This window comes from Stenella coeruleoalba (assembly GCF_951394435.1).
Source record: "Stenella coeruleoalba genome assembly, chromosome: X".
Classification (NCBI taxonomy): Eukaryota; Metazoa; Chordata; class Mammalia; order Artiodactyla; family Delphinidae; genus Stenella; species Stenella coeruleoalba.
In genome coordinates, this window is record NC_137152.1 from 87,649,509 (window position 1) to 87,676,610 (window position 27,102).

Here is a 27,102-nt window from a genome sequence, read left to right on the forward strand (position 1 = left end):
CTTAGTGCCAAAGGAGGGAAGCTGTGAGATACAACGCTAGATTTTGATGAATTCCACACTGAAAATGCCATCTTTTTTTCTGAAGGAACCTACTGATAAATATAAAGTGTTATCAACAAAGACAAAAAAATCATGGAATACTGGGGCAAAGCTGTATCTGAAGACTAGAGACCTGGATTCCAGTCCTAGCTTTGCTACATACTAGTTATATGACTGTGCAAAACACTTTAAGCCCACTCTGCAGCTCAGTTCTCTCATCTGTAAAATGCTGACATCTCCTACTTCATAGACTGTCATAATTATTAAATGATATGTATGAAATTGCCTAGCGTAGTGTCTGACAAGTAGTAATTGCTCAATAAATTATAGTTTTCTTAGTCAACTCATCTGTAAAAAAGAGAGAATAAAATCTGTTCTCCCTATGTCACAGGATTACTATGAGGGCAAAATGAGATATTGACTATGAAATACTTTTTTTTTTTTTTTGGCGGTACACAGGCCTCTCACTGTTGTGGCCTCTCCCGTTGCGGAGCACAGGCTCCGGACGCGCAGGCTCAGCGGCCATGGCTCACGGGCCCAGCCGCTCCGTGGCATGTGGGATCTTCCCGGACCGGGGCACGAACCCGTGTCCCCTGCATCGGCAGGCGGACTCTCAACCACTGCGCCACCAGGGAAGCCCCTATGAAGTACTTTTAAAAGTTAAAAAATATTATAGAAAACATAAAGTTGCTTTAATGTTATTAAATTCCTACATTCACAAAGTCATGAATGTCATTTTTTCCCCAATAATGACAGTCTGGAGCAAATGTACAGCATTATTACTTGCACCTAGAACAGTGCTTGGCCCATGTGCAACGAATCTTTGAAATATTTGTTTACTGACTGACTGATTTCCACGTGATACTGGGTCTCAAACTCATTGAACATGTCTTCTTTTTTCCCCTCTTCCCTGTTTCCCTCTGGCTTCATACTCTGCGATGGCAGCAAACTCTGGAGATGAACCTCACCAACCTGGTTAAGCGCAACAGTGAACTAGAAAATCAAATGGCCAAGCTAATACAGATCTGCCAGCAGGTTGAGGTATGTAACAGAAACATCTGTCATTCTTCCGAAGAACCTGGATCAGGCGATCCTTTTGGGGGGACTTGTTTTGTCAGAGTGTAGCTCGGACATTTGGAGTGAAGGGCTGAATGATCATTGTAAGAAGTCTCATTCCTTTAGGATGCCTGTTCCAAGAAAAGTGGCAGATAGCTATTGTTTAAAAAATAATAGTAAGTGGTGGTGGTGGGTTGGAGAGACATCAGTCCCAGGGGCAATCCCTTCTCCTTTTCCAATAGCAGGTGGTGTGAGAATCCAACATGAAGTGTGTTTCTTTCTTCATCAGACTGAACATCCTAGCTCTTTAAAAAGATTGCTAGGGAGTAAGAGAAGTTGGGAACCCCAGGTCCTCAGGGTAGAGCGAGGTTTGTTCAGTGCAATATTGTTTCTATAAGAATATCATCAGAACTGCTTCTCCTCTTCCTAACCTCTCCTCCCTTCTTCCCCATGCACCTTACCTGGTCCTCACTAATCGCCTTTCCACTTATTCTTGTCATCAACAAATGGTATCTGTGTTAGAGTTATCTGGGAATTGTCAAGTGTTGTACCATATGAGATTATCTACATCAGATCTCAGAACAGAGCCTACAAGAGGAGTCAACCTCTTCATAAGTGGACATAATAAAACAAAGATGTTATTTCTCTCTTTTTTGCAAGAGTGTGAGACTTCAGCCATAGCATTTGGTTTTGTGTTGCTTTTGTTGAAGAGGTGATGGTAGGTAGGGCTTAAAGTGTAAACAGGGTCGGGTAAAATATTATACAGGACTCCTCATGGGCAGTGGTTGGATAAAAATGTTTCTGTTTATAAACCTGATAGTCTAGTTCTAATCTTACTTGTATGACAGAAAATGTAATGGTTCAAGTTTATTTTATTTTAAGCAATAAAATAATTTTATTAAGATCTCATCTCTTAATACCTCCTGGGGAGTCCTATTTAAGAGAATGTGGAGAGTTTTCTTATAAGGCAAATAATCTTCTTATATAAGTAACCACTCCTGATTGTTTGAATATCTTAAAGTATTGGGTTTCTTAAAGTAGATTTTTGTTGTATGATGCGCATACCATAGCAATTTAATCCCTGCTGGGCAGTCCATTTGTGGAAGAGACTGGTGCTATAGGTAGAGTACACAGGATACCAGTTAAACTCAGGTGTGAGATTATGGAATGGGGTGGGGAATTTAGGAAGAAGCATAAGGAATGGAAAGAAAGAATGCTGGAATGTAAGTTGGAAAGTTGGTTTCTGAACTTGACTCTGTCATTAACCAGTAGTATGAACTTGAGTAAGTCATCTAGCCTCTCAACTTCAGTGTCCTTACCTATAAAATGAGGGATTGAACTGAATACATGACCTTCAGTGTCACTTCCAGATTTCTCAAGTCGTGATTCTATGAATGGTTGCTTTCTTTATTCTTTTCTTTTTCTCTTCGGTCTCATCCTTTCCAAGAGGGGAGAAGCAAAACAAGGCATTTTAGAGTGGTTTTCAGCTATTCAGATTCCCTTTATGTTCTACTCTATCAAAGCTTCTGATTATGCTGTTAGATTACAGTATAAGAAACCCACACTGGTGAAGAGACAAGGAAGTATTGTGAGCAGGAGACAAGATAAGAAATCCCTTGGTTTAGAATTTACATGATTGAGGGTGGGGCAACATCTCATAGTGAATAAAATGTGGTTAGAAATTGTAATCATCACTTCCTCATTCTCATCAAAAAGTTATTTAAGTAGAGAGCAAGTTGTAGTCAAATTAGCAAAGTAAGCAGTTTATTTTCATTGCTTATTCACTTTAGCACCTCTCTAACATTTTATCATTCCACCCCCCTGCACCGCCCCTGCCCAGGGAGTTTATCACTCTGGCCAGCCTCACCCAAACATAGCCCTGTTCCAACCTTTCCCAGCCCATCGCACCAATCAAACCTTTATGATTCAGGGCCCTACTCTTTTCAAGTGGCAAGGAGCTAGTCTCATAAAACAGTGCATCATTATGTTAGTGGAGGAGGACTCATCCTGGTCCTCTAGGTTATAGGTGATGTTTTCACAGTGCCTTTCTGAAGTTAGTATTCCTGCTTGAGCCTTCAGGAGATAACACTAGTGGTGCCAAATGTAAGCAAAGTAGGTGGGAAAAGTAGCCCCATGGCAACCAGCAAAGGAAGGGTTTAAGAGACTCCCTCGGGATGCTTACTAATCCTCGGCCAATCGTCTGCTCTGGTACACAAAAGGTCACCTTTTATTAATACTTACTTATGCATAGCACTGTACCAGGTACAAAGAAAACAGCATAGACACAGTATTTACCCTCTGGGGGCTTACATGTTATACAAATCCACCCTGATGTGGATACACATGTGCAAGAAATACAGACAATGGAATTGAAATGTTAACTGAGAATTGGGAAAGAATCTTGAGATACTGCATTACATGTCAAGGGCGAGAGTGTATTTTGGGAGTTAACTTCATGGTCTTATTCAGTTTAGGATTCTGTCTTTGACAGGGGCCCTACAGGATAGTTTATGGAAGGCCATGGCTGTGCTCTATGACATCATCCCTTCTGAAAGGTTAGGGGTGTGCCCTAACTTCCCCATAATAATAGGGTGAATCCAGGGTACTTATTATGTTCGTTCAGCACAGAGCCTGTGTGTCCAGAAGGCTTCAAGACAAGCCCTGGGATTAGAAATGCAGTTAAAGAAGAGATTTGAGACTTCATAAATGCTTACAAATACTTTATAAAATGAAATAAATAGTAGGATACTTTCATGTAAGCCAGACATTAAGGGGTGGTTTGAATTTTTTTCATTTTATCTAATCCAGATTTGTCTATTGGGAATGACTATATTCACAGTGTAAACCAGGCATTTCACATCGGGCGGGGGTGGAGGATACCAGCTAAGGCACTTCTGAGAAAACTAGAATAGGCTATTTTCCTGCCAAACCTGTTCCCCTTCCTGATTGTCTGCAAATGCTTTTGTCACAGATTGACTTTTCATAAAAGAGCCATAAATACTGCCTCCCTCTCCTGGTTCTTTCTCCCTGTTCTCTATTCTCCTCAGAAAGTAAACAAAGCTGCAGTCTTCCTATTATTACAGAAACAGAGATTAGGATCACCACAGATTTGTTAGCTGAATTCTTTGGTAATGCAGCCTGTTAGAGTCACTGCCCAGCTTTCAGAATTCAGTGGATAGGCAGCTGGAAAATATTTTCTGTCGGGGCTGGAGAACATGGGAAGGAGGGAGAGGCAGGCCCAAGACTCCTTTAATCTGGTTAAGGAAGGGCATGCTCTGACCTTGCTACTCTGGCCACTTGATCTCTATATATAGTTCTTTGTCCGGTCTCATCAGGCATCCTTTGTTTACATTTCCAAAGGAAATCTCTGTTTAATGCATAGCCAAGGGAAAATGTATACCAACAGATGAATAGTTCCTCTTGGCTTCCAAGTCTGCATGGTTTTGTGAATAAATAAGCATTCCGGAAAATATTGAGGGGAAGAAAAATGGTTAAATACTTAGTAATCAGTCAGGCAACAACATTTCTTGAGCAAACGCGATGTACTCAGTGTGGTAGGTCATTTGGGGGTTACAAAAGAAACATATTTTTTTGATGACCTCCAGAAACTTTTATTAGTCTAGCTAGGGACAACCCAGTATCGAGAGAGAAAGAGGAGTATTTATAACACAGCGTGCAGTACAGGGAGCACAGATGAATGTAGTATAGCCCTTCTGTGTTTACTTTTTTAGTCTTCTTGTTAACTTTTAGGGCATGGAGCACATTAAAGCATTGTCCTGGCTATTTCGTGTGCCATCTGTTTTCCTCCCCTCCAGAACTGCTGCAGGACAAATGGGTTGGTCCATCCCAGAAGCTCCATGGGCAGATTGATTTCTTTCTGGCTCTTCTCAAGCCTTTTAAGGGGCTGGGTGGCATGGCTGTTTAGCATTAAGAGAATGAAAAAAGAAAGGAGATGAGCTGGAAGAGAGGGAAAGGCTTCCCTTAGTTTGGGGAATTTCAGCTTTTCATCTTGCCACCAGGGCTTTGCTCCAGTAACTTTCAGAAGTCTTAGAGCTCAAACCATAGGTGGCTTGGAGCTCTCCCCTTTCTGCTCATGTTGCTCATTGAAATGGTATTTGGTTTGGGAAGAGCAAGATTCAATGTCTGACTACTTCTCCAAGCATAAAAATAAGTGCCTTAATAGAAATTAGTTAAAAAAACACACCACTATGGATGACTTCAGCAGATGATCCTGAAATGTTTTAGAGTGGTCGGGCTAGAAGCAATAATAGAATCTAAATCATTAAAGCACAAATATGTTTGTTGGAGGGCTCTTCTGCAAGCACGGAGGACATGATAAAATGAAGGAGTGATTAGACTGAAGTAAGTGTGATTAGGGAAAATTTAATGGGTAAAATGCATTTTAGCCAGATGTTGCAGGAAGAAAAATAAATTCCTCCCTCTGCTGAGACAGAGAGCAGTGATATTAATGGAGGTGAAAATGAGCAAATTGTATGGGCAAAGTGGTACACTATGCACTAGGTATACACTGGGTATATAGAGATAAATAGCAAATGGTCCCTGACCTCAAGGAACTTGCTTAACAGGTAAAATGTCAAATATAATGTGAAGTGATGATTATTGTAATGAAGGTAAGTGCAAGATGACAAGCTAGCATAGAGAAAGAAACAACTAAGTCGGCCTGAGGGACTTAGGAAGGACTGCAAAATGGAAATAAAAATCAAATTGTCTTGAAATAAGAGTAGAATTTTGCCCAAAAAATGAGAAAAGGGAGCAAAGGGAACACCATGTGGGAACATAGAAGGGTAAACAGCATAGAGGTGTTCAGGAAATCACCAGAAGTTTGGTTCAGCCAGAATGTGAGATGTGACATCATTGCAAGAGGTGAGTGTGGAGAAGTAGCTAGGACCTGGGTAGTGAAGGGCCTTGTATGCCATGCATAGGTGTTTGGACTTTGTCCTGAAGACTCTAGGGACCCATGGAAGGATTTAAAGTAGGTGAATAACTGGATACGGTCTTCATTTTAGGATTGCTCTGGCTGTAGTATGCAGGATGGAGCAAGGATCAGGGGTCAAAACTGAAGGTAAAGAGACCAGTTTGGTGGCTTTTCCTGATCCATGCAGAGATGAAAGCCCAACCTAAGGCAATGGCAGTAGGGCTAGGGAGCAGGGGATAAATTCAAAACACATTTGTAGTAGGTAGAATCAATATGACTTGGTGATCAGTTAGATGCAGTGGGTAGAGAGATGAGAGAATAGTAGGGTGATCTATAGGTTTCTGGCTTGGGTAACTGAATGGACGTGTTTCCTTTAACTAGATTAGGAAATAGATGGAGTTCTTTTTATTTTTTAAATTTTAACATTTTTTAAAATTTAATTTAATTTTATTTTTTAATACAGCAGGTTCTTATTAGTTATCTATTTTATACATATTAGTGTATATAAGTCAATCCCAATCTTCCATTTCATCCCCCCCCACCCCACCGCTTCCCTCCCCGCTTGGTGTCCATACGTTTGTTCTCTACATCTGTGTCTCTATTTCGGCTTTGCAAACCGGTTCATCTGTACCATTTTTCTAGATTCCACATATATGCATTAATATACAATATTTGTTTTTCTCTTTCTGACTTATTTCACTCTGTATGACAGTATCCAAGTGAATCCACGTCTCTCTACAAACGACCCAATTTCGTTCCTTTTTATGGCTGAGTAATATTCCATGGTATATACATACCACATCTTCTTTATCCATTCATTTGTTGATGGGCATTTAGGTTGCTTCCATGTCCTGGCTATTGTAAATAGTGCTGCAATGAATACTGGGGTGCATGTCTCTTTTTGAATTATGGTTTTCTCTGGGTATATGCCCAGGACTGGGATTGCTGGGTCATATGGTAGTTCTGTTTTTAGTTTCTTAAGGAACCTCCATACTGTTCTCCACAGTGGCTGTATCACTTTACATTCCCACCAACAGTGCAAGAGGGTTCCCTTTTCTCCACACCCGCTCCAGCATTTGTTGTTTGTAGATTTTCTGATGATGCCCATTCTGACTGGTGTGAGGTGATACCTCATTGTAGTTTTGATTTGTGTTTCTCTACTAATTAGTGATGTTGAGCAGCTTTTCATGTGCTTCTTGGCCATTTTTATGTCTTCTTTGGAGAAATGTCTATTTAGGTCTTCTGCCCATTTTTGGATTGGGTTGTTTGTTTCTTTAATATTGAGCTGCCTGAGCTCTTTATATATTTTGGAGACTAATCCTTTGTCCGTTGATTCGTTTGCAAATATTTTCTCCCATTCTGAGGGTTGTCTTTTCATCTTGTTTATGGTTTCCTTTGCTGTGCAAAAGCTTTGAAGTTTCATTAGGTCTCATTTGTTTATTTCGGTTTTTATTTCCATTACTCTAGGAGATGGATCAAAAAAGATCTTGCTGTGATTTATGTCAAAGAGTGTTCTTCCTATGTTTTCCTCTAAGAGTTTTATAGTGTCTGGTCTTACATTTAGGTCTCTAATCCATTTTGAGTTTATTTTTGTGTATGGTGTTAGGGAGTGTTCTAATTTCATTCTTTTACATGTAGCTGTCCAGTTTTCCCAGCACCACTTATTGAAGAGCCTGTCTTTTCTCCATTGTATATCCTTGCCTCCTTTGTCATAGATTAGTTGACCCTAGGTGTGTGGGTTTATCTCTGGGCTTTCTATCCTGTTCCATTGATCTGTATTTCTGGTTTTGTGCCAGTACAATACTGTCTTGATTACTGTAGCTTTGTAGTATAGTCTGAAGTCAGGGAGTCTGATTCCTCCAGCTCCGTTTTTTCCCCTCAAGATTGCTTTGGCCATTTGGGGTCTTTTGTGTCTCCATACAAATGTTAAGGTTTTTTGTTCTAGTTCTGTAAAAAATGCCATTGGTAATTTGATCGGGATTGCATTGAATCTGTAGATTGCTTTGGGTAGTATAGTCATTTTCACAATGTTGATTCTTCCAATCCAAGAACATGGTATATCTCTCCATCTCTTTGACTCCTTTCATCAGTGTCTTATAGTCTTCTGAGTACAGGTGTTTTACCTCCTTAGGTAGGTTTATTCCCAGGTATTTTATTCTTTTTGTTGCAATGGTGAATGAGATTGTTTTCTTAATTTCTCTTTCTGATCTTTCATTGTTAGTGTATAGGAATGCAAGAAATTTCTGTGCACTAATTTTGTATCATGCAACTTTACCAGATTCATTGATTAGCTCTTTTAGTTTTCTGGTGGCATCTTTAGGATTCTCTATGTATAGTATCATGTCATCTGCAAACAGTGACAGTTTTGCTTCTTCTTTTCTAATTTGTATACCTTTTATATCTTTTCCTTCTCTGGTTGCCATGGCTAGGACTTGCAAAACTATGGTGAATAATAGTGGTGAGAGTGGACATCCTTGTCTTGTTCCTGATCTTAGAGGAAATGCTTTCAGTTTTTCACCATTGAGAATGATGTTTGCTGTGGGTTTATCATGTATGGCCTTTATTATGTCGTATATGGCAGAGGTCCCCTCTATGCCCACTTTCTGGAGAGTTTTTTTTATCATAAATACGTGTTTAATTTTGTCAAAAGCTTTTTCTCCATCTATTGAGATGATCATATGGTTTTTATTCTTCAGTTTGTCAATATGGTGTATCACATTGATTGACTTGTGTATATTGAAGAATCCTTGCATCCCTGGGATAAGTCCCACTTGATCGTGGTGTATGATCCTTTTAATGTGTTGTTGGATTCTGTTTGCTAGTATTTTGTTGAGGATTTTTTTTTTTTTCAGTACGTGGGCCTCTCACTGTTGTGGCCTCTCCCCTTGCGGAGCACAGGCTACGGACGCGCAGGCTCAGCGGCCATGGCTCATGGGCCCAGCCGCTCTGCGGCATGAGGGATCTTCCCAGACCAGGGCACGAACCCATGTCCCCTGCATCAGCAGGCGGACTCTCAACCACTGTGCCACCAGGGAAGCCCTTTGTTGAGGATTTTTGCATCTATATCTATCAGTGATATTGGTGTGTAATCTTCTTTTTTTGTAGTATCTTTGTCTGGTTTTGGTATCAGGGTGATGGTGGCCTCATAGAATGAGTTTGGGAGTGTTCCTTCCTCTGCAAATTTTTGGAAGAGTTTGAGAAGGATGGGTGTTAGCTCTTCTCTAAATGTTTGATAGAATTCACCTGTGAAGCCATCTGGTCCTGGACTTTTGCTTGTTGGAAGATTTTAAATCACAGTTTCAATTTCATTACGTGTGATTGGTCTGTTCATATTTTCTGTTTCTTCCTGGTTCAGTCTTGAAAGGTTATACCTTCCTAAGAATTTGTCCATTTCTTCCAGGTTGTCCATTTTATTGGCATAGAGTTGCTTGTAGTAGTCTCTTAAGGTGTTCTGTATTTCTGCGGTGTCAGTTGTAACTTCTCCTTTCTTATTTCCAATTTTATTGATTTGAGTCCTCTCCCTATTTTTCTTGATGAGTCTGGCTAAAGGTTTGTCAGTTTTGTTTATCTTCTCAAAGAACCAGCTTTTAGTTTTATTGGTCTTTGATATTGTTTTCTTTGTTTCTATTTCATTTATTTCTGCTCTGATCTTTATGATTTCTTTCCTTCTACTAACTTTGGGTTTTGTTTGTTCTTTTCTCTAGTTCATTTAGGTGTGAGGTTAGATTGCTTATTTGAGATTTTTCTTGTTTCTTGAGGTAGGATTGTATTGCTATAAACTTCTCTCTTAGAACTGCTTTTGCTGCATCCCAGAGGTTTTGGATTGTCATGTTTTCATTGTCATTTGTGTCCAGGCAGTTTTTGATTTCCTCTTTGATTTCTTCAGTGATCTGTTGATTATTCAGTAACATATTGTTTAGCCTCCATGTGTTTTGTGTTTTTTCCATTTTTTTCCCTGTAATTGATTTCTAATCTCATAGTGTTGTGGTCGGAAAAGATGCTTGATATGATTTCAGTTTTCTTAAATTTCCTGAGGCTTGATTTGTGACCCAAGATGTGATCTATCCTGGAGACTGTTCCGTGTGCACTTGAGAAGAAAATGTAATCTGCTGTTTTCCGATGGAATGTCCTATAAATATCAATTAAATCTATTTGGTCTATTGTGTCATTTAAAGCTTGTGTTTTCTTATTAATTTTCTGTCTGGATGATCTGTCCATTGGTGTATGTGAGCTGTTAAAGTCCCCCACTATTATTGTGTTACTGTTGATTTCCTCTTTTATAGATGTTAGCAGTTGCCTTATTTATTAAGGAGCTCTTACATTGGGTGCGTGTGTATTTATAATTGTTATTATCCTCTTCTTGGATTGATTCCTTGATAATTATGTAGTGTCCTTCCTTGTCTCTTATAACATTTTTTATTTTAAATTCTAGTTTATCTGATACAAGTATTGCTACTCCAGCTTTCTTTTGATTTCCATTTGCATGGAGTATCTTTTTCCATCCCCTCACTTTCAGTCTTTGTGTGTCCTTAGGTCTGAATTGGGTCTTTTGTAGACAGTATATATATGGGTCTTCTTTTGGTATCCATTCAGCAAGCCTGTGTCTTTTGATTGGAGCATTTAATCTATTCACATTTAAGGTAATTATCGATATGTAAGTTACTATTACCATTTTCTTAATTGTTTTGGGTTTGTTTTTGTAGGTCCTTTTCTTCTCTTGTGTTTTCCACTTAGAGAAGTTCCTTTAGCATTTGTTGTAGGGGTGGTTTGGTGGTGCTGAATTCTCTTCGCTTTTACTTGTCTGTAAAGCTTTTGATTACTATCAAATCTTAATGAGATCCTTGCCAGGTAGAGTAATCTTGGTTGTAGGTTCTTCCCTTTCATCACTTTAAACATTTTGTGCCACTCCCTTCTGACTTGTAGAGTTCCTGCTGATAAATCAGCTGTTAACCTTATGGGAGTTCCCTTGTATGTTATTTGTCGTTTTTCCCTTGTTGCTTTTCATAATTTTTCTTTGTCTTTAATTTTTGTCAATTTGATTACTATGTGTCTTGGTGTGTTTCTCCTTGAGTTTATCCTGCCTGGGACTCTCTGCACTTCCTGGACTTGGGTGGCTATTTCCTTTCCCATGTTAGGGAAGTTTTTGACTACAATCTCTTCACATATTTTCTCTGGTCCTTTCTCTCTCTCTTCTCCTTCTGGGACCCGTATAATGTGAATGCTGTTGCGTTTAATGTTGTCCTAGAGGTCTCTTAGGCTGTCTTCATTTCTTTTCATTCTTTTTTCTTTATTCTGTTCAGCGGCAGTGAATTCCACCATTCTGTCTTCCAGGTCACTTATCCATTCTTCTGACTCAGTCATTCTGCTATTGATTCCTTCTAGTGTATTTTTCATTTCAGTTATTGCATTCATCTCTGTTTGTTTGTTCTTTAGTTCTTCTAGGTCTTTGTTAAACATTTCTTGCATCTTCTTGATCTTTGCCTCCATTCTTTTTCCGAGGTCCTGGATCATCTTTACTATCATTATTCTGAATTCTTTTTCTGGAAGGTTGCCTATCTCCACTTCATTTAGTTGTTTTTCTGGGTTTTTATCTTGTTCCTTCATCTGGTACATAATCCTCTGCCTTTTCATCTTGTCTATCTTTCTGTGAATGTGGTTTTCGTTCCACAGGCTGCAGGGTTGTAGTTCTTCTTGCTTCTGCTGTCTGCCCTCTGGTGGATGAGGCTGTCTAAGAGGCTTGTGCAAGCTTCCTGATGGGAGGGACCGGTGGTGGGTAGAGTTGGGTGTTGCTCTGATGGGCAGAGCTCAGTAAAAGTTTAATATGCTTGTTGCTTGTCTGCTGGTGGGTGGGGCTGAGTTCCCTCCCTCTTGGTTGTTTGGCCTGAGGCCACCCAGCACTGGAGGCTACAGTCTCTTTGGTGGGGATAATGGCGGACTCCAGGAGAGTTCACACCGAGGAGTACTTCCCAGAACTTCTGCTGCCAGTGTCCTTGTCCTCATGGTGAGACACAGCCATCCCCCGCCTCTGCAGGAGACCCCCCAACACTAGCAGGTAGGTCTGGTTCAGTCTCCTATGGGGTCACTGCTCCTTCCCCCTGGGTCCTGATGTGCACACTACTTTGTATGTGCCCTCCAAGAGTGGAGTTTCCCCCAGTCCTGTTGAAGTCCTGCAGTCAAATCCCACTAGCCTTCAAAGTCTAGTTCTCTGGGAATTCCCCCTCCTGTTGCCGGACTCCCAGGTTGGGAAGCCTGACGTGACGTGGGGATCAGAACCTTCACTCCAGTGGGTGGACTTCTGTGGTATAATTGTTCTCCAGTTTGTGAGTCACCCTCCCAGCAGTTATGGGATTTGATTTCATTGTGATTGTGCCCCTCCTGCCATCTCATTGTGGCTTCTCCTTTGTCTTTGGATGTGGTGTATCTTTTTTGGTGAGTTCCAGTGTCTTCCTGTTGATGATTGTTCAGCAGTTAGCTGTGATTCCGGTGCTCTCACAAGAGGGATTGAGAACACATCCTTCTACGCCGCCATTTTCAACCAGTCTTCCAGAGTTCTTTTTAGACGTGTGAGGTTTGTTGTGCTGTCAGTCAGAGAGTCTTGTAGGAAATGCCTGTTGGACATCTGGCTGGATTTGGAGGTCAGGAGAGAGGTCTGGGAAAGGGATAAAGACTTGGGAGTCATCTAAGTGGCACTGAAAGCCACGGAGAATGTACAATGTACAATGAGAAGAAAGCCTAGGGCACAGAAATCCAATTGTTTGTCACTCAGAATACAACAACAAACTGAATTTACAAAAATAAATGGAAAGACTGTGGAGCTTTTTATGAGATTACTAAGGGTTGGCGTGTGTTTAAAAAATTAAATATCAGGAGGAAATTTTTCATTTGTGGGAATAGTCAACATTTTAGAAATTACCTCTGTAAAGACTATAATAATAAGTGACACTTAATGAAGATTTTTCGTATATTGCAGGTAATCACTTTATATGTGTTAACTCATTTAATCCTCACAACACTATGAAGTAAACACTTATTATTCTTGCTTTACAGATAAAGACATTGAGATACAGAGAGATTGAAGTGATTTGCCAAGGTCATGCTGCTAGTAGGTAACAGAGTGGGGATTTGAATTCAGGCACTTTAGCTCCAGAGCCTCTGCCCCTAACCACCCCATTGTACTTCCTTTTGCAAGGCCAAGGTACACATCACTTGGATGTCCCTTGTTTATCACCAGTGGTTCCTGACTCATCATGAGGATGGCTTGTAGTCAGTAAGGAGAATGATATATGGGTGTGAATTCTGGAAGAAAGCAAAAGAGAAACAGATGGAGCAGAAGGGAGGAAGAAAACTGACAAAACAGAGGCTGAAAATAGCAAAGGAAGAGAGGCCTTCAAGGTGTGGAACTTTTGATAGAGTCCATTGGCGCAGCACCATTATACAGGAAGATATCATTAATGACCTTTGAGGGAGCAGGTTCAGTGGAAAGGTGAGGATAGAGTCAGAGAGGTCAAAGAGAAAGTAAGTTGTAAGGAAATGCACGCTGTGAGAAGTTTGATCGTGAAAGTGAAGGGAGAAATAGAGTGGTAGTTATTATCCTTTTGAAGTGCAAAACAATCAGACTCACAAACACTCGTACAATATTCTAGTTGTTTATTTTGTTACTGGGTAGCTAACAGTAGGAGTCACTAGATCCACTGACTCTGACCACACATACTTCATTTCCCATCCTGACTTGGCTTCCAGCCATCTTTCCAATCCTGGGCCCTCCTGCCCAGCTCCAAGCCTCAGTTTCTACAATTCACTCCTCCTAGAAAGTGTGTAGGTTCTGGGATGCAATGTGATGTGGTAGCTTTGGAGTTGGGCATACTAGCTGTGTAACCTTGGACACACACATAACTTCTCTGAGCCTCAGTTTCATTATCTATGACACTTAGACTAATCATATTTTGAAGGGAAAGGTAGTACATGTAAAACACTTGCTACTGTAATTGGCAGATAGTCAAGGCTCAGTAAGTGGTAGTAGCAGTAGCAGCAGCAGCAGCAGTGACAATAGGAGCAGTTGTTAGTATTAATCGTACTAGTAGTATTTCTGGGCACCTCACCTTTGCCAGAGATTCCTAGCCCTGACCTCAGGACTTCTAGAGGATCATCGTTGTTTCTGAGGGTGGGGAAAACAGTCAGTCCCCAGTGCTCACAATCAATCTTAAATTTAACACATGAACCAGAACTTTCCTTGGGAAGGGGGAGTGGTAATGAAATTACAGCACTAAAAATGTTGGAAATCTCAGCCATATGGCCCTATTTAATCACCCACCAACAACTGTGCAAAGGTGGTACACTAAAAGGGTTATTATGTTCAATAAGCTGCCGGTTTTCAGTTACTGAATTAAACAAATTTTATTTAGTATGGAAAAGTTCACTGCCCTTCTTTACTTAAGTAAACTTGCCTGTTATCCTGCCCAAATTCCTCTTGATTACTGCCCCAAAGCAAAAGGCAAAAGAAAAGTTTTGGGGAGGGACAGATGCTTTCACCTCTAGTGGTTTTAAAAACAGAGAGTTTGGGGGATTTTTTTTTTTATTGAAGTGTAATTGACATACAACTCTGTTAGTTCCAGTTGCACAGCATAGCGATTCAATATTTATTTGGGATTTTAAAATGTTTATTAGCCAGAATGTTCTGTATTTTTGTGGGAGATGGAAGAGCAAGAGCAGCAGACTTAATACTAAGCTCCTGAGGACGATTTGGGCTACCAGTGCCTGGTGAAAATGAAATAGCTATTTTGAAACCAGTGTGGAATTATGGGTGGAGAAAATGGTTTTCATGAACAATGGGAAATAAGTACATAGTGACCTAGTCAGTCTCTGCATTTATACTACTGAAATGACTAATTCAGAGTATTATATTCAATCTTATTAAGTATATGGCAATTAATATTTAATATAGATGAAAAACCTAAGTCAACTGTGCAATCTGAAGTGTGGGCATAGCCTATTTTTATACTAGCAAAGAAAGTGCTTTATAATTTTCCAGATACCTAACGTGCTTGATTCTTTTTCAAAAATACTCTATGACAATTCTTGATATATTCCAGTGAAATAAAATTTTTGAGGACATTAAAGGTTGCATTTGAAACATTTGGAGGGTATGGACACATGACAGGGTTGTAAGGATAAAATGAGTTAGGATGAACATTGTTTTCCCTCCCCTCCTCCCCCATATCTATAGGGCATATAAACTTTCCAGTGTGGCCATGTTTTCATAGTCAGAACAGTTCATACAGGCATGCACTCTTGTTCTGTTTTTGCCCTTTTTTTTTTCCAGTGCAGTGAAGCTCATTTTATAGCTCCATTCCCCATCTGCTGCCTTCTTCCTCCAGTTCCCGTTTCTCAGTGTTCAAATTCTATGTTAAATGACCAGAACACTTGCCTAATGTTGGACTCTTCTGCTTACTCCGCTCTTTGCACAATCCACCCAAGTTCCCCATTTCCAATGTGCTCTTGGAAAGTTGGTGGTATTCTAATAATTCAAGTTAAAGCCCTATCAAGCCTACCCTGTACCTTTAAATGTTTGCAGTTCCACCCCTACCTCCAATCTCTCTTGCCATCAACCCATTCAAAATACCAAACAAATAAAACAAAACAAAGACCAAAAAAAAACCCTAAAATGGAAACGACTACCACTATAACAGACATGCACACAGCCCTTGAAACGCCGTTTCTGTCTCTTCCTGTCTAGAAGAGTCCAGCTGTATGATATGGTAAGCAGAGATTGGGAGTGGGAGAGAATCGTATTTGAATCATATGTGCTGGTCTTTGTGCTAGAGGCATTCTTGTTTCTAATCTCAGTGTTTATGACGACCCTGTGATAATGTTGGTGATATCCCCATTTTACAAATGAGGAACCTGAGAGTGAGAGAAATTAGATGACTTATTCAAGGTCACACATAGAGTAAGCTCGGGCTCTGTCTTGCATCTCTCTGACTCTGAAGTCCATGTTCTTTCCGCTGCACTATTTGTTTACTTGCCACGGATTCACTTGTGTTCAGGTAGAAAGGAGACGGCTTAGGATGTCCACTGATTTTCCTCCCTTCATTAAACAGCTCCAGAAGAATAGATGATCTATTGGGGGCCTTGGCATTCCTGACTCCATGGTAAGCCTCTTATGTACTTGTATTTGATAGCCCAGAGTGGCTCTCTGTCGTAACAGCCCTTCGTGGGGTTAGGAAGCAGAGGGAGAATGGCTGCTGGAGTTGGCAGAAGGAAGCAGTAGTGCCTACAGTTAAGGCACTTACTTGCTCAGATTATTTTTGTGCCATGAGACCCAAGTCAGGGGTTGAACACAGAGTGGGCAGCTCCAGGTATCGATACTGACCATGGTCATGCGGTCAGTTTACTGTGGGACCCACACTTCCTTCCTGAGACTGTCTTGCTGGGTCATCCTAGGGCATGACTGTCGTCTCCATGTGACACAGATTTTCTTAATTATTACAAAAGAGTTTGGCAGTAAAGATTTACTCCCAAAAAGTGTCCTTAATCTTATCATACTTTGACTATAACTAACAAATATAATACCACAGTGACTGCAAATATATGGATCTCCTCAGAAAAAGTGCATATATTGTTACTATTTTTAAAAATTCAATTTATTAAAAAAAAATAGGAACAGTTCACCCATTTCTCCCACCCCCCCCATCCCTCACCTCTGGCAACCACCAATTTGTTTTCTATCTATGAGCTTATTTTTAAAAAATTTTTTTTACATCTTTATTGGAGTATAATTGCTTTACAATGGTGTGTTAGTTTCTGCTTTATAACAAAGTGAATCAGTTATACATATACATATGTTCCCATATCTCTTCCCTCTTGCGTCTCCCTCCCTCCCACCCTCCCTATCCCACGCCTCCAGGCGGTCACAAAGCACCGAGCTGATCTCCCTGTGCTATGCGGCTGCTTCCCACTAGCTATCTACCTTACGTTTGGTAGCGTATATATGTCCATGCTTCTCTCGCTTTGTCACAGCTAACCCTTCCCCTCCCGATATCCTCAAGTCCATTCTCTAGTAGGTCTGTGTCTTTATTCCTGTCTTACCCCTAGGTTCTTCATGACATTTTTTTCCTTAAATTCCATATATATGTGTTAGCACACGGTATTTGTTTTTCTCTTTCTGACTTACTTCACTCTGTATGACAGCCTCTAGGTCAATCCATATCCCTACAAATGACCCAATTTCATTCCTTTTTATGGCTGAGTAATATTCCATTGTATATATGTACCACATCTTCTTTATCCATTTACCTGTCGATGGACATTTTGGTTGTTTCCATGTCCTGGCTATTGTAAATAGTGGTGCAATGAACACTGAGGTACATGTGACCTTTTGAATTATGGTTTTCTCAGGGTATATGCCCAGGAGTGGGATTGCTGGATCATATGGTAGCTCTATTTGTAGTTTTTTAAGGAACCTCCGTACTGTTCTCCATAGTGGCTGTACCAATTCACATTCCCACCAACAGTGCAAGAGTGTTCCCTTTTCTCCACAACCTCTCCAGAATTTATTGTTTCTAGATTTTTTGATGGTGGCCATTCTGACGGGTGTGAGATGATATCTCGTTGTAGTTTTGATTTGCATTTCTCTAATGATTAATGATGTTGAGCATTCTTTCATGTGCTTCTTAGCCATCTGTATGTCTTCTTTGGAGAAATGTCTATTTAGGTCTTCTGCCCATTTGTGGATGGGGTTGTTTGTTTTTTTGTTATTGAGATGCATGAGCTTATTTTTTTTAATTAAAAAAACTTTTTTTTAGATTCCACATATAAGAGAGATCATACAGTATCTGTCTTTCTCTGCCTGACTTATTTCAGTTAGTATAATGCCCTTGAGGGCCATCCATATTGTCACAAATGGCAAGATTTCATTCTTTTTTATGACTGAATAATATTCCATTATAGAAGTATATCGCAATTTCTTTATCCGTTCATCCACTGATGAACACTTCGATTGTTTCCATGTCTTAGCTATTGTAAATAATGCTACAATGGACCCGGGGGTGCGTATTTTTCAATTAGTGTTTTCATTTTCTTGGGGTAAATACTTGGAAGTGGAGTTGCTGGATCATATATGGTAGTTCTATTTTTAATTTCTTGAGGAACCTCCATACTGTTTTACATAGCAGCTGCACCAATTTACATTCCCACCAAAAGTACACAGGGGTTTTCTCCACAAGGTTCTTACTGCCTATGTTTTCTTCTAGGAGCTTTATGGTTTTAGGTGTTATGTTCAAGTATTTAATCCATTTTGAGTTAATTTTTGTGTATGGTATTAGGTAGTGGTCCAGATACATTGTTACTATTAACAGTGGGCCCATGTCCTTTGATGGAATGATTATTGAGAAGTGCATGTACACCCACGGAATCAGCTATTTACCACCTCAGGACAGAAAGAGAATTCCACATCTCAGCCCATTCCCACTACCTCTCCTCTCACCTACATCATATCTCGAATCTAAGTTTACCCCATCTCAGGCAGTTCTAGGAACTCATTACTCCTAAGAGCTTTATATGCTCTTTATAAGATTCATTTAATCTTTACAATAACCCTATGAGATAAGTATTATTATTATTCTCATTTTACAGACGGGGAACCTGAGGCACAGGGCAGGTAACTAATTTGTACAAAGTCACACAGGGAGTAAGTGGCAGAGTGAGGGTTTGTATCCAGTTAGGCTCTAGAATTCATGCTCTTAATCACTATGCTGTATTAAAAGTGAAAGGCAAAGCTAACCAGATCATTTAATGGCTCTATGTGCAGTGCCTTCCAAGTTGCTGATTACTGCGCCTATGATCTGGGTAAGGACAGACGTCTGTCTGTATAACCAGTCTTGGTGTGTTATGTGAATGTGTGTCCATGTGGGAAGGACATGATGTGTATCTGGAGCAGTGTTTAGGCATATGCCCTTCTTTGTGGTGATAAGCTTCCTATAGAGCATGCGTCTTAGCGCCCTTGCACATGCTATGCATCTCTCTATTTCATACATGGCTGACTGAGCGTTCATCTCGTGTGTGTGTGTGTGTGTGTGTGTGTGTGTAGGGGGTATATTGTAAAGAGGATATATGTGGAAAGAAGAACATGTCTAGTAAGAGAATTAGTGTTTAATTAATTAAACATTAAACTGGCTTGTGAGGACTGCTTTGACATCTGTTTTTTTTTCCCCTCAAAGGGTTCTTTCCAAACCCTCGGAATTTTCCCCATATAGGGGAAGAAACTGGGAAACAACTAGAGGAGGTCGTCTTTTGTTTCCTCTGATTGGAAACATTGTCTCTTGTGTTCAGAGCAGTTTTTCAGCCCTCTTTTCCTCCATATCCCAGGCCTGTTCCACTTTCTTCTAGTAACATCAAAAGCATGAGACAATCATTGGCTTTGGAATAATTTCTAAACCAATAAAACTTTAGCCAAAAGATTGCATTGTACCAATGGGAGTCCATGTCGCATAGAATCACACACTTCTGCCTTTAGCTCCTCCACTCCCAATCTATATACAGGTAGTCACGCATTGGCACACAATGGCAGGCTTACGAGTGCACAAAGACGTCTTCTTTGAAACATCTCAGGTGGAGGGGCAAGCACAGGACAGGAGGAGGATTAGAGAAGAGGGCGAGAAGACCAGGCAGGAAGGGATCACAATGGAACACTGTGAGAAAGTATGTGAAAAGGAAGGGGGAAAACAATCATAAGATGCCAGTTTAGTATATAGTGCACATAACAACGAAATTCTTGCCAAATCTGTGACGTGTTCTAGGATCTGAAGAGCTCTGAATCTTCTAGCCTCCTGGGGCTATTCTGGGCTTCTGATTGCCACCGAGTCATCAGCCAAGAAATCCAAACTATTTTAGGAGGATTCCATTGGCTTTCGAATGAAGTGGAATTTATGTTATATTGGTAGCACAGATAGAACATTTTATTTAAGGAGAATCTGATCTCACAGGTGAGTAGGCAAATTGCATGTTGTCTACAGGCCAGGGAGTAGAATTAAACATCTTCATGCTTTCGCATTCCATTTCTGTCAATAACAGGATATTGGCAGCAAACCATCTGAAAAAAACCCCACTGACCTACAGCACCATGCTTAATGCTAACCTACTGTACAGCTGGTAACACAGTGACACATCGTTAGCCCAGACGGTAAAAGCAAATGGTGTTCCCAGGATATTAGCGTTTACTATTTATGGCCTTCCTTTTAAAAAAATAACTTCCCTTACAGAGAGTCAGTAAAACTTCTGTCACTTTTCCTATGTGAACCTTTATCAAAAGGTATTTTTTAAACTCCGCTCAGTGCTTAGCATTGTGCTAAGTACTACGGGGGACTAGAGTAGGTATGTAAGTCACTATCCTTCTCTTCAAGGACATTATAGTCTAGTTGGGGAAACAAGAACTAACAGTATAAGCAATGGTAAACAACACAAAATAAAATAATTGGGTCCTCAATTGTGTGATGAGGGCTATAGGAGTTCAGAGGAGAGGGAGATCAAAGAAGGCTGACATTATCATCACTCTCATCAATAGCTAACATTTGTTGATACTTAAAATGTGCCAGGGGGCTTCCCTGGTGGCGCAGTGATTGAGAATCTGCCTGCCGATTCAGGGGACACGGGTTCGTGCCCCGGTCCAGGAAGATCCCACATGCCGTGGAGCAGCTGGGCCCATGAGCCATGGTCCGGAGCCTGTGCTCCGCAACGGGAGAGGCCACAACAGTGAGAGGCCCGCGTACTGGAAAAAAAAGAAAGTGTGCCAGGTATTGTGCTAAGTGCTTTACACATATTATCTCATTTAATACTCTCAGCTACCTCTGAGATAAGCATTATTATTATTATCCCCAAAAGATAAGGAAACTCAGATAACTAAGTGACTTATCCAAGGGGAGGAATGAAACCTGAGACTTAGAGAGGCAAGGAAGGACCTGATCACAAAGGACCTTAAGAGCCATGTTAAGAAGTTTGTAATTCATCCCGAGGTCAGAGGGAGGCCAGTTGAAAATTAGAACGAAGCCGTTTTAAGCCTGGGAGGAGTGTGTTTTTTTAAAAGATTATGCTGCCTAACTGCTGGATTAAGAACACACTTTGTATTGGGAAGATACAGACCAGAGACAGAGGGACCAGTTAGATGACTATTGTAGCATAGTGCCTGGTACATATGTATTAGGCACTCAATGCCTATTTGTTGGATGGCTGGATAGATTAAGAAAGAGATTCTAGTGGACAGAACTAGTGAAGTAATAATAAAGGATAGAAAGGGATAGGTTCAAATTATATTTAGGAGGTAAAATATATGGGATTTAATGATTAATTGGATGTGGAGGATGAGAAAGAGAAGTTAAGAACAATGCCCAGGATTTCTGAGGGGCTGGTGATGCCATTCATTCATTTAGGGAGTATTAGAGAAGAATCAGATTTAATGGAAAAGTGTGGGGGAAGGAGATGGGTTCAGTTTTAGAAACACTGATTTTATGGTTCCTGTGGTTATACAAATTAAAGTGTCCAGTAAACAGTTAGATATATGGGTCTAAATTTCAGGAGGGAGATTTAGGATGGAGAGAAAGATAAGTGAGGCAAATAGGGATCTTTTTGGGGTGACAGAATTATTCTAAAATTGGATTGTGGTAATGGTTGCACAGTTCTGTAAATTAATAAAAACTCATTGAATTCTCTAGCAGCACTATTTACAATAGCCAAGACATGGAAGCAACCTAAGTGTCCACCAACAGATGAATGGATAAAGAAGATGTGGTACATATATACAATGAAATATTACTCAGCATAAAAAAGAATGAAATAATGCCATTTGCACCAACATGGTTGGACCTAGAGGTTATCAAACTAAGTCAAGTAAGTCAGACAGAGAAAGACAAATATTATATGATGTCACTTACATGTGGAATCTAAAAAATAATACAAATGAATATACAAAATAGAAACAGACTCACAGACTTAGAAAGCAAACTTATGGTTACCAAAGGGGAAAAGTGGGGAGAGGGATAAATTAGGAGTGTGGGATTAACAGATATACACTACTACGTATAAAATAGATAAGCAACAAGGATTTGCTACATAACACAGGGAACAATATTCAGTATCTTATAATACCTATAATGGAAAATAATCTGAAAAAAATATATGAAAACACATATATATGGAATTTAAGAAAAAAATGTCATGAAGAACCTAGGGGTAAAGCAGGAATAAAGACGCAGACCTCTTAGAGAACGGACTTGAGGTTATGGGGAGGGGGAAGGGTGAGCTGTGACAGGGCGAGAGAGAGTCATGGGCATATACATAGTAACAAACGCAGTAAGGTAGATAGCTAGTGGGAAGCAGCCGCATGGCACAGGGATATTGGCTCGGTGCTTTGTGACAGCCTGGAGGGGTGGGATGGGGAGGGTGGGAGGGAGGGAGACGCAACAGGGAAGACATATGGGAACATATGTTTATGTATGACTGATTCACTTTGTTATAAAGCAGAAACTAACACACCATTGTAAAGCAATTATACCCCAATAAAGATGTTAAAAAAATAAATAAATAAAAAAATAAAAAAAAAAAAAAAAAAAAAAATCATTGAATTCTCCACTTAAAATAGATGAATTTTAGGTATGTAAATTGTATCTCAATAAAGCTCCTTTTTTTTTTTCTTGGCCATGCCACGCAGCATGTGGGATCTTAGTTCCCTGACCAGGGATTGAACCTGCACCCCCTGCATTGGAAGCACAGAGTCTTAACCACTGGACCACCAGGGAAGTCCCAAGTAAAGCTTTTTTTAAAAAAAGATAAGCAAGGCACTGGCATATAGGTGGTATTGAGGCCTTAAAACTGGATAAGGTTGGGCTTCCCTGGTGGCGCAGTGGTTAAGAATCTGCCTGCCAATGCAAGGGACACAGGTTCGAGCCCTGGCCGGGGAAGATCCCACATGCTGCAGAGCAACTAAGCTCGTGCTCCACAGCTACTGAGCCTACGTGCCACAGCTACTGAAGCCCACACACCTAGAGCCTGTGCTCCGCAACAAGAGAAGCCACGACAATGAGAAGCCCATGCACTGCAATGAAGAGTAGCCCCCACTCGCCACAACTAGAGAAAGCCAGCGCACAGCAACAAAGACCCAACACAGCCAAAAATAAATAAATTAATTAATTAATTTTTTAAAAAAATGGATAAGATCACGAAAGACTGAGGGTGATAGAATTCTTGGAATACTGGCATTTAAAGTTCAGGCAAAGGAGTTAGAGTGATCAGAAGGAAAACTAGGAGAGTTAGTGTCATGGAAGCCAAGGGAAGAGAGCATTTCCAGAAGAAGTAAATGGATGATTTTTTTTAAACTATAGGAGAGACTTAAATATCTTTAAATATCAATGGGATCCAGGAACCAGTTGACATAGAGAGGTTGAATGAAGGAGAGAGAAGGGAAGATTGATTAAGTGAGGACCCCAAGAGGGCAGGAGAGGATGAGATGCAGAGCACAGGTAGAAGGATGAACTTTCTAGAGGAAGAGAGACACCACTTTTTTATAATGCTAGAAGAGGGCAGGATGGTTGAGGATGCAGGTATGTTTGTTTGTTTGTTTGTTTTGAGAATTTGAGGGAATTTTCTGGAATGAGTACTATTTTCTTTGTGAAGAAGGAAGTAAAATCATTTGCTATGATTTTATTGAATATTATGAGTGAGAAGGGAGGTGGTGGCTTTGGAGCTTTGAGGACTGTGGAGATTTGAATAAGCTACTGTGGAGAGGTGGAGAGAGCTGTCAAGAGAATCACTAATATAGGATTAGTAGGAAACGTTGAGAGCCTGTTTGAAGCTGGACACCACGAATTTAAAGGGGAATCAATCTATGCTTGTGTGATCAGCATATAGGTCGCACTTAAACCCACAAGAATCAAAATGTTGCTTAGGTGAGAAGAAGGATGGAGATGTGTGTGTGTGTATACAACAGATAAAAGGTTAATATCACTAATATTGGAGATATCCAATATTGTATTATTATATTAGTGATGTTAACCTTTTATCTGTCTCGTGTTGTGATTTTTTTCCTGGTTTATCATTTATCTGTATTTTCCTATGTCTTTCAGTTTTTCTGGCTTGTGGAGGAAGGTCTCCCCTCCTTAAACATTGTTTTCATATTTTCAGTGGTTTTCTTTTCTGTATTTCAAGCCTTTAGTATACCTGGAATTTATTTTAGGGTACAAAGTTTTGAAATTTATCTTAGGATATGTAGTTTTGTTTTCTTCCAGATAAATAACTCCTATGCCAAGACCATTTATTCACACATCAGTCCTTTTCCCATTGCCATATATTGGGTTTCCATATGTACTTGTACCTATTCTAGACTGTACTCTGTTCTAATGATTTAATTTTCTATTCTTATGCCAATACCTTACTATTTTGATCATGGTGGCTTCATGGTAACTTTTTTTAAAACATCTTTATTGGAGTATAATTGCTTTACAATGGTGTGTTAGTTTCTGCTGTATAAAAAAGTGAATCAGCTATACATATACATATATCCCCATATCTCCTCCCTCTTGCGTCTCCCTCCTACCCTCCCTATCCCACCCCTCTAGGTGGTCACAAAGCACCGAGCTGGTCTCCCTGTGCTATGCAGCTGCTTCCCACTAGCTATCTATTTTACATTTGACAGTGTATATATGTCCATGCCACTCTCTCACTTCGTCCCAGCTTACACTTCCCCCTCCCGTGTCCTCAAGTACATTCTCTATGTCTGCATCTTTATTCCTGTCCTGCCCCTAGGTTCTTCAGAATCTTTTTTTTTTTAGATTCCATGTATATATGTGTTAGCATACAGTATTTGTTTTTTCTCTTTCTGACTTACTTTACTCTGTATGACAGTCTCTAGGTCCATCCACCTCACTACAAATAACTCAGTTTCATTTCTTTTTATGGCTGAGTAATATTCCATTGTATATATGTGCCACATCTTCGTTATCCATTCATCTGTCGATGGACACTTAGGTTGCTTCCATGTCCTGGCTATTGTAAATAGAGCTGCAATGAACATTGTGGTACATGACTCTTTTTGAATTATGGTTTTCTCAGGGTATATGCCCAGTAGTGGGATTGCTGGGTCATATGGTAATTCTATTTTTAGTTTTTTAAGGAACCTCCATACTATTCTCCATAGTTACTGTATCAATTTACATTCCCACCAACAGTGCAGGAGGGTTCCCTTTTCTCCACACCCTCTCCAGCATTTATTGTTTCTAGATTTTTGGATGATGGCCATCTGACTGGTGTGAGGTGATACTCATTGTAGCTTTGATTTTCATTTCTCTGATGATTAGTGATGTTGAGCATTCTTTCATGTGTTTGTTGGCAGTCTGTATATCTTCTTTGGAGAAATATCTATTTAGGTCTTCTGCCCATTTTTGGATTGGGTTGTTTGTTTTTTTGTTATTGAGCTGCATGAGCATCTTATAAATTTTGGAGATTAATCCTTTGTCAGTTGCTTCATTTGCAAATATTTTCTCCCATTCTGAGGGTTGTCTTTTGGTCTTGTTTATGGTTTCCTTTACTGTGCAAAAGCTTTGAAGTTTCAATAGGTCCCATTTGTTTATTTTTGTTTTTATTTCCATTTCTCTAGGAGGTGGATCACAAAGGATCTTGCTGTGATTTATGTCCTAGAGTGTTCTACCTATGCTTTCCTCTAAGACTTTTATAGTGTCTGGCCTTACATTTAGGTCTTTAATCCATTTTGAGTTTATTTTTGTGTATGGTGTTAAGGAGTGTTCTAATTTCATTCTTTTACATGTAGCTGCCTAGTTTTCCCAGCACCACTTATTGAAGAGCCTGTCTTTTCTCCACTGTATATTCTTGCCTCCTTTATCAAAGATAAGGTGACCATATGTGCGTGGGTTTATCTCTGGGCTTTCTATCCTGTTCCATTGATCTATATTTCTGTTTTTGTGCCAGTACCATACTGCCTTCATTACTGTAGCTTTGTAGTATAGTCTTAAGTCAGGGAGCCTGATTCCTGCAGCTCTGTTTTTCTTTCTCAAGATAGCTTTGGCTATTCGGGGTCTTTTGTGTTTCCATACAAATTGTGAAATTTTTTGTTCTAGTTCTGTGAAAAATGCCAGTGGTAGTTTGATAGGGATTGCATTGAATCTGTAGATTGCTTTGGGTAGTATAGTCATTTTCACAATGTTGATTCTTCCAATCCAAGAACATGGCATATCTCTCCATCTGTTTGTATCATCTTTGATTTCTTACATCAGTGTCTTATAGTTTTCTGAGTGCAGGTCTTTTACCTCCTTAGGTAGGTTTATTCCTAGGTATTTTATTCTTTTTGTTGCAATCGTAAAATGGGAGTGTTTCCTTAATTTCTCTTTCAGATTTTTCACCATTAGTATATAGGAATGCAAGAGATTTCTGTGCATTAATTTTGTATCCTGCTACTTTACCAAATTCATTGATTAGCTCTAGTAGTTTTTTGGTAGCATCTTTAGGATTCTCTATGTAGAGTATCATGTTATCTGTATGGTAACTTTTAATATTTGGTAATATCTTGTATTTCTTTGTCATAATTTTCTTGCTATTCTTGGATATTTTGTTCTCCATATGAACTTTAGAATATTTTTATCTAGTTACTGAATATACTTAATTTGGATTGTGGTTATCTTATTACATTGGGAAGAAATGGTGTTAAATCATCCCAAACAGAATCATAGTATATCCCTGCAGTTTTTTAGGTTTTATTTTTGGGAACTTCTCTTTAGTATTTTATTGTATTCTTCAAATAGGTACACCTTTCTTGTTAAATTGATCCTTAGGTATCTTATGGTCTTTTCCATGTTGTGAGTGGATTGCTTTTCTATTTCCATTTAAAGTAGCATGTGGAGGAAACTCTTGATTTTATGTCTTTTCTTATATGTAATAATCTTATCAAAGTAATATTTTTAGAATTTTTTAAAAAGCTAGAGTCTCTTAGGTTTATTTGAAGCACTTAAATCTCTTTTTTCACCAATATTTATATCAATTATTTAATTTTCTTATTTTCTTTTGCCTCAGCTAAAACA

General features: G+C 39.6%; 1 protein-coding gene across 4 annotated transcripts in view; it reads left to right on the plus strand.

Moving 5' to 3' along the window:
• The window catches only part of MID2 (midline 2), a 109,093-nt gene that overhangs the window by 27,690 nt on the left and 54,301 nt on the right, over positions 1-27,102 (plus strand). For all 4 annotated transcript variants that reach the window (XM_079910654.1, XM_079910655.1, XM_079910656.1 and 1 more), the window contains exon 3: positions 985-1,080. In XM_079910654.1, the coding sequence (XP_079766780.1) occupies positions 985-1,080 (96 nt within the window). The remainder of the gene's footprint in view (positions 1-984; positions 1,081-27,102) is intronic.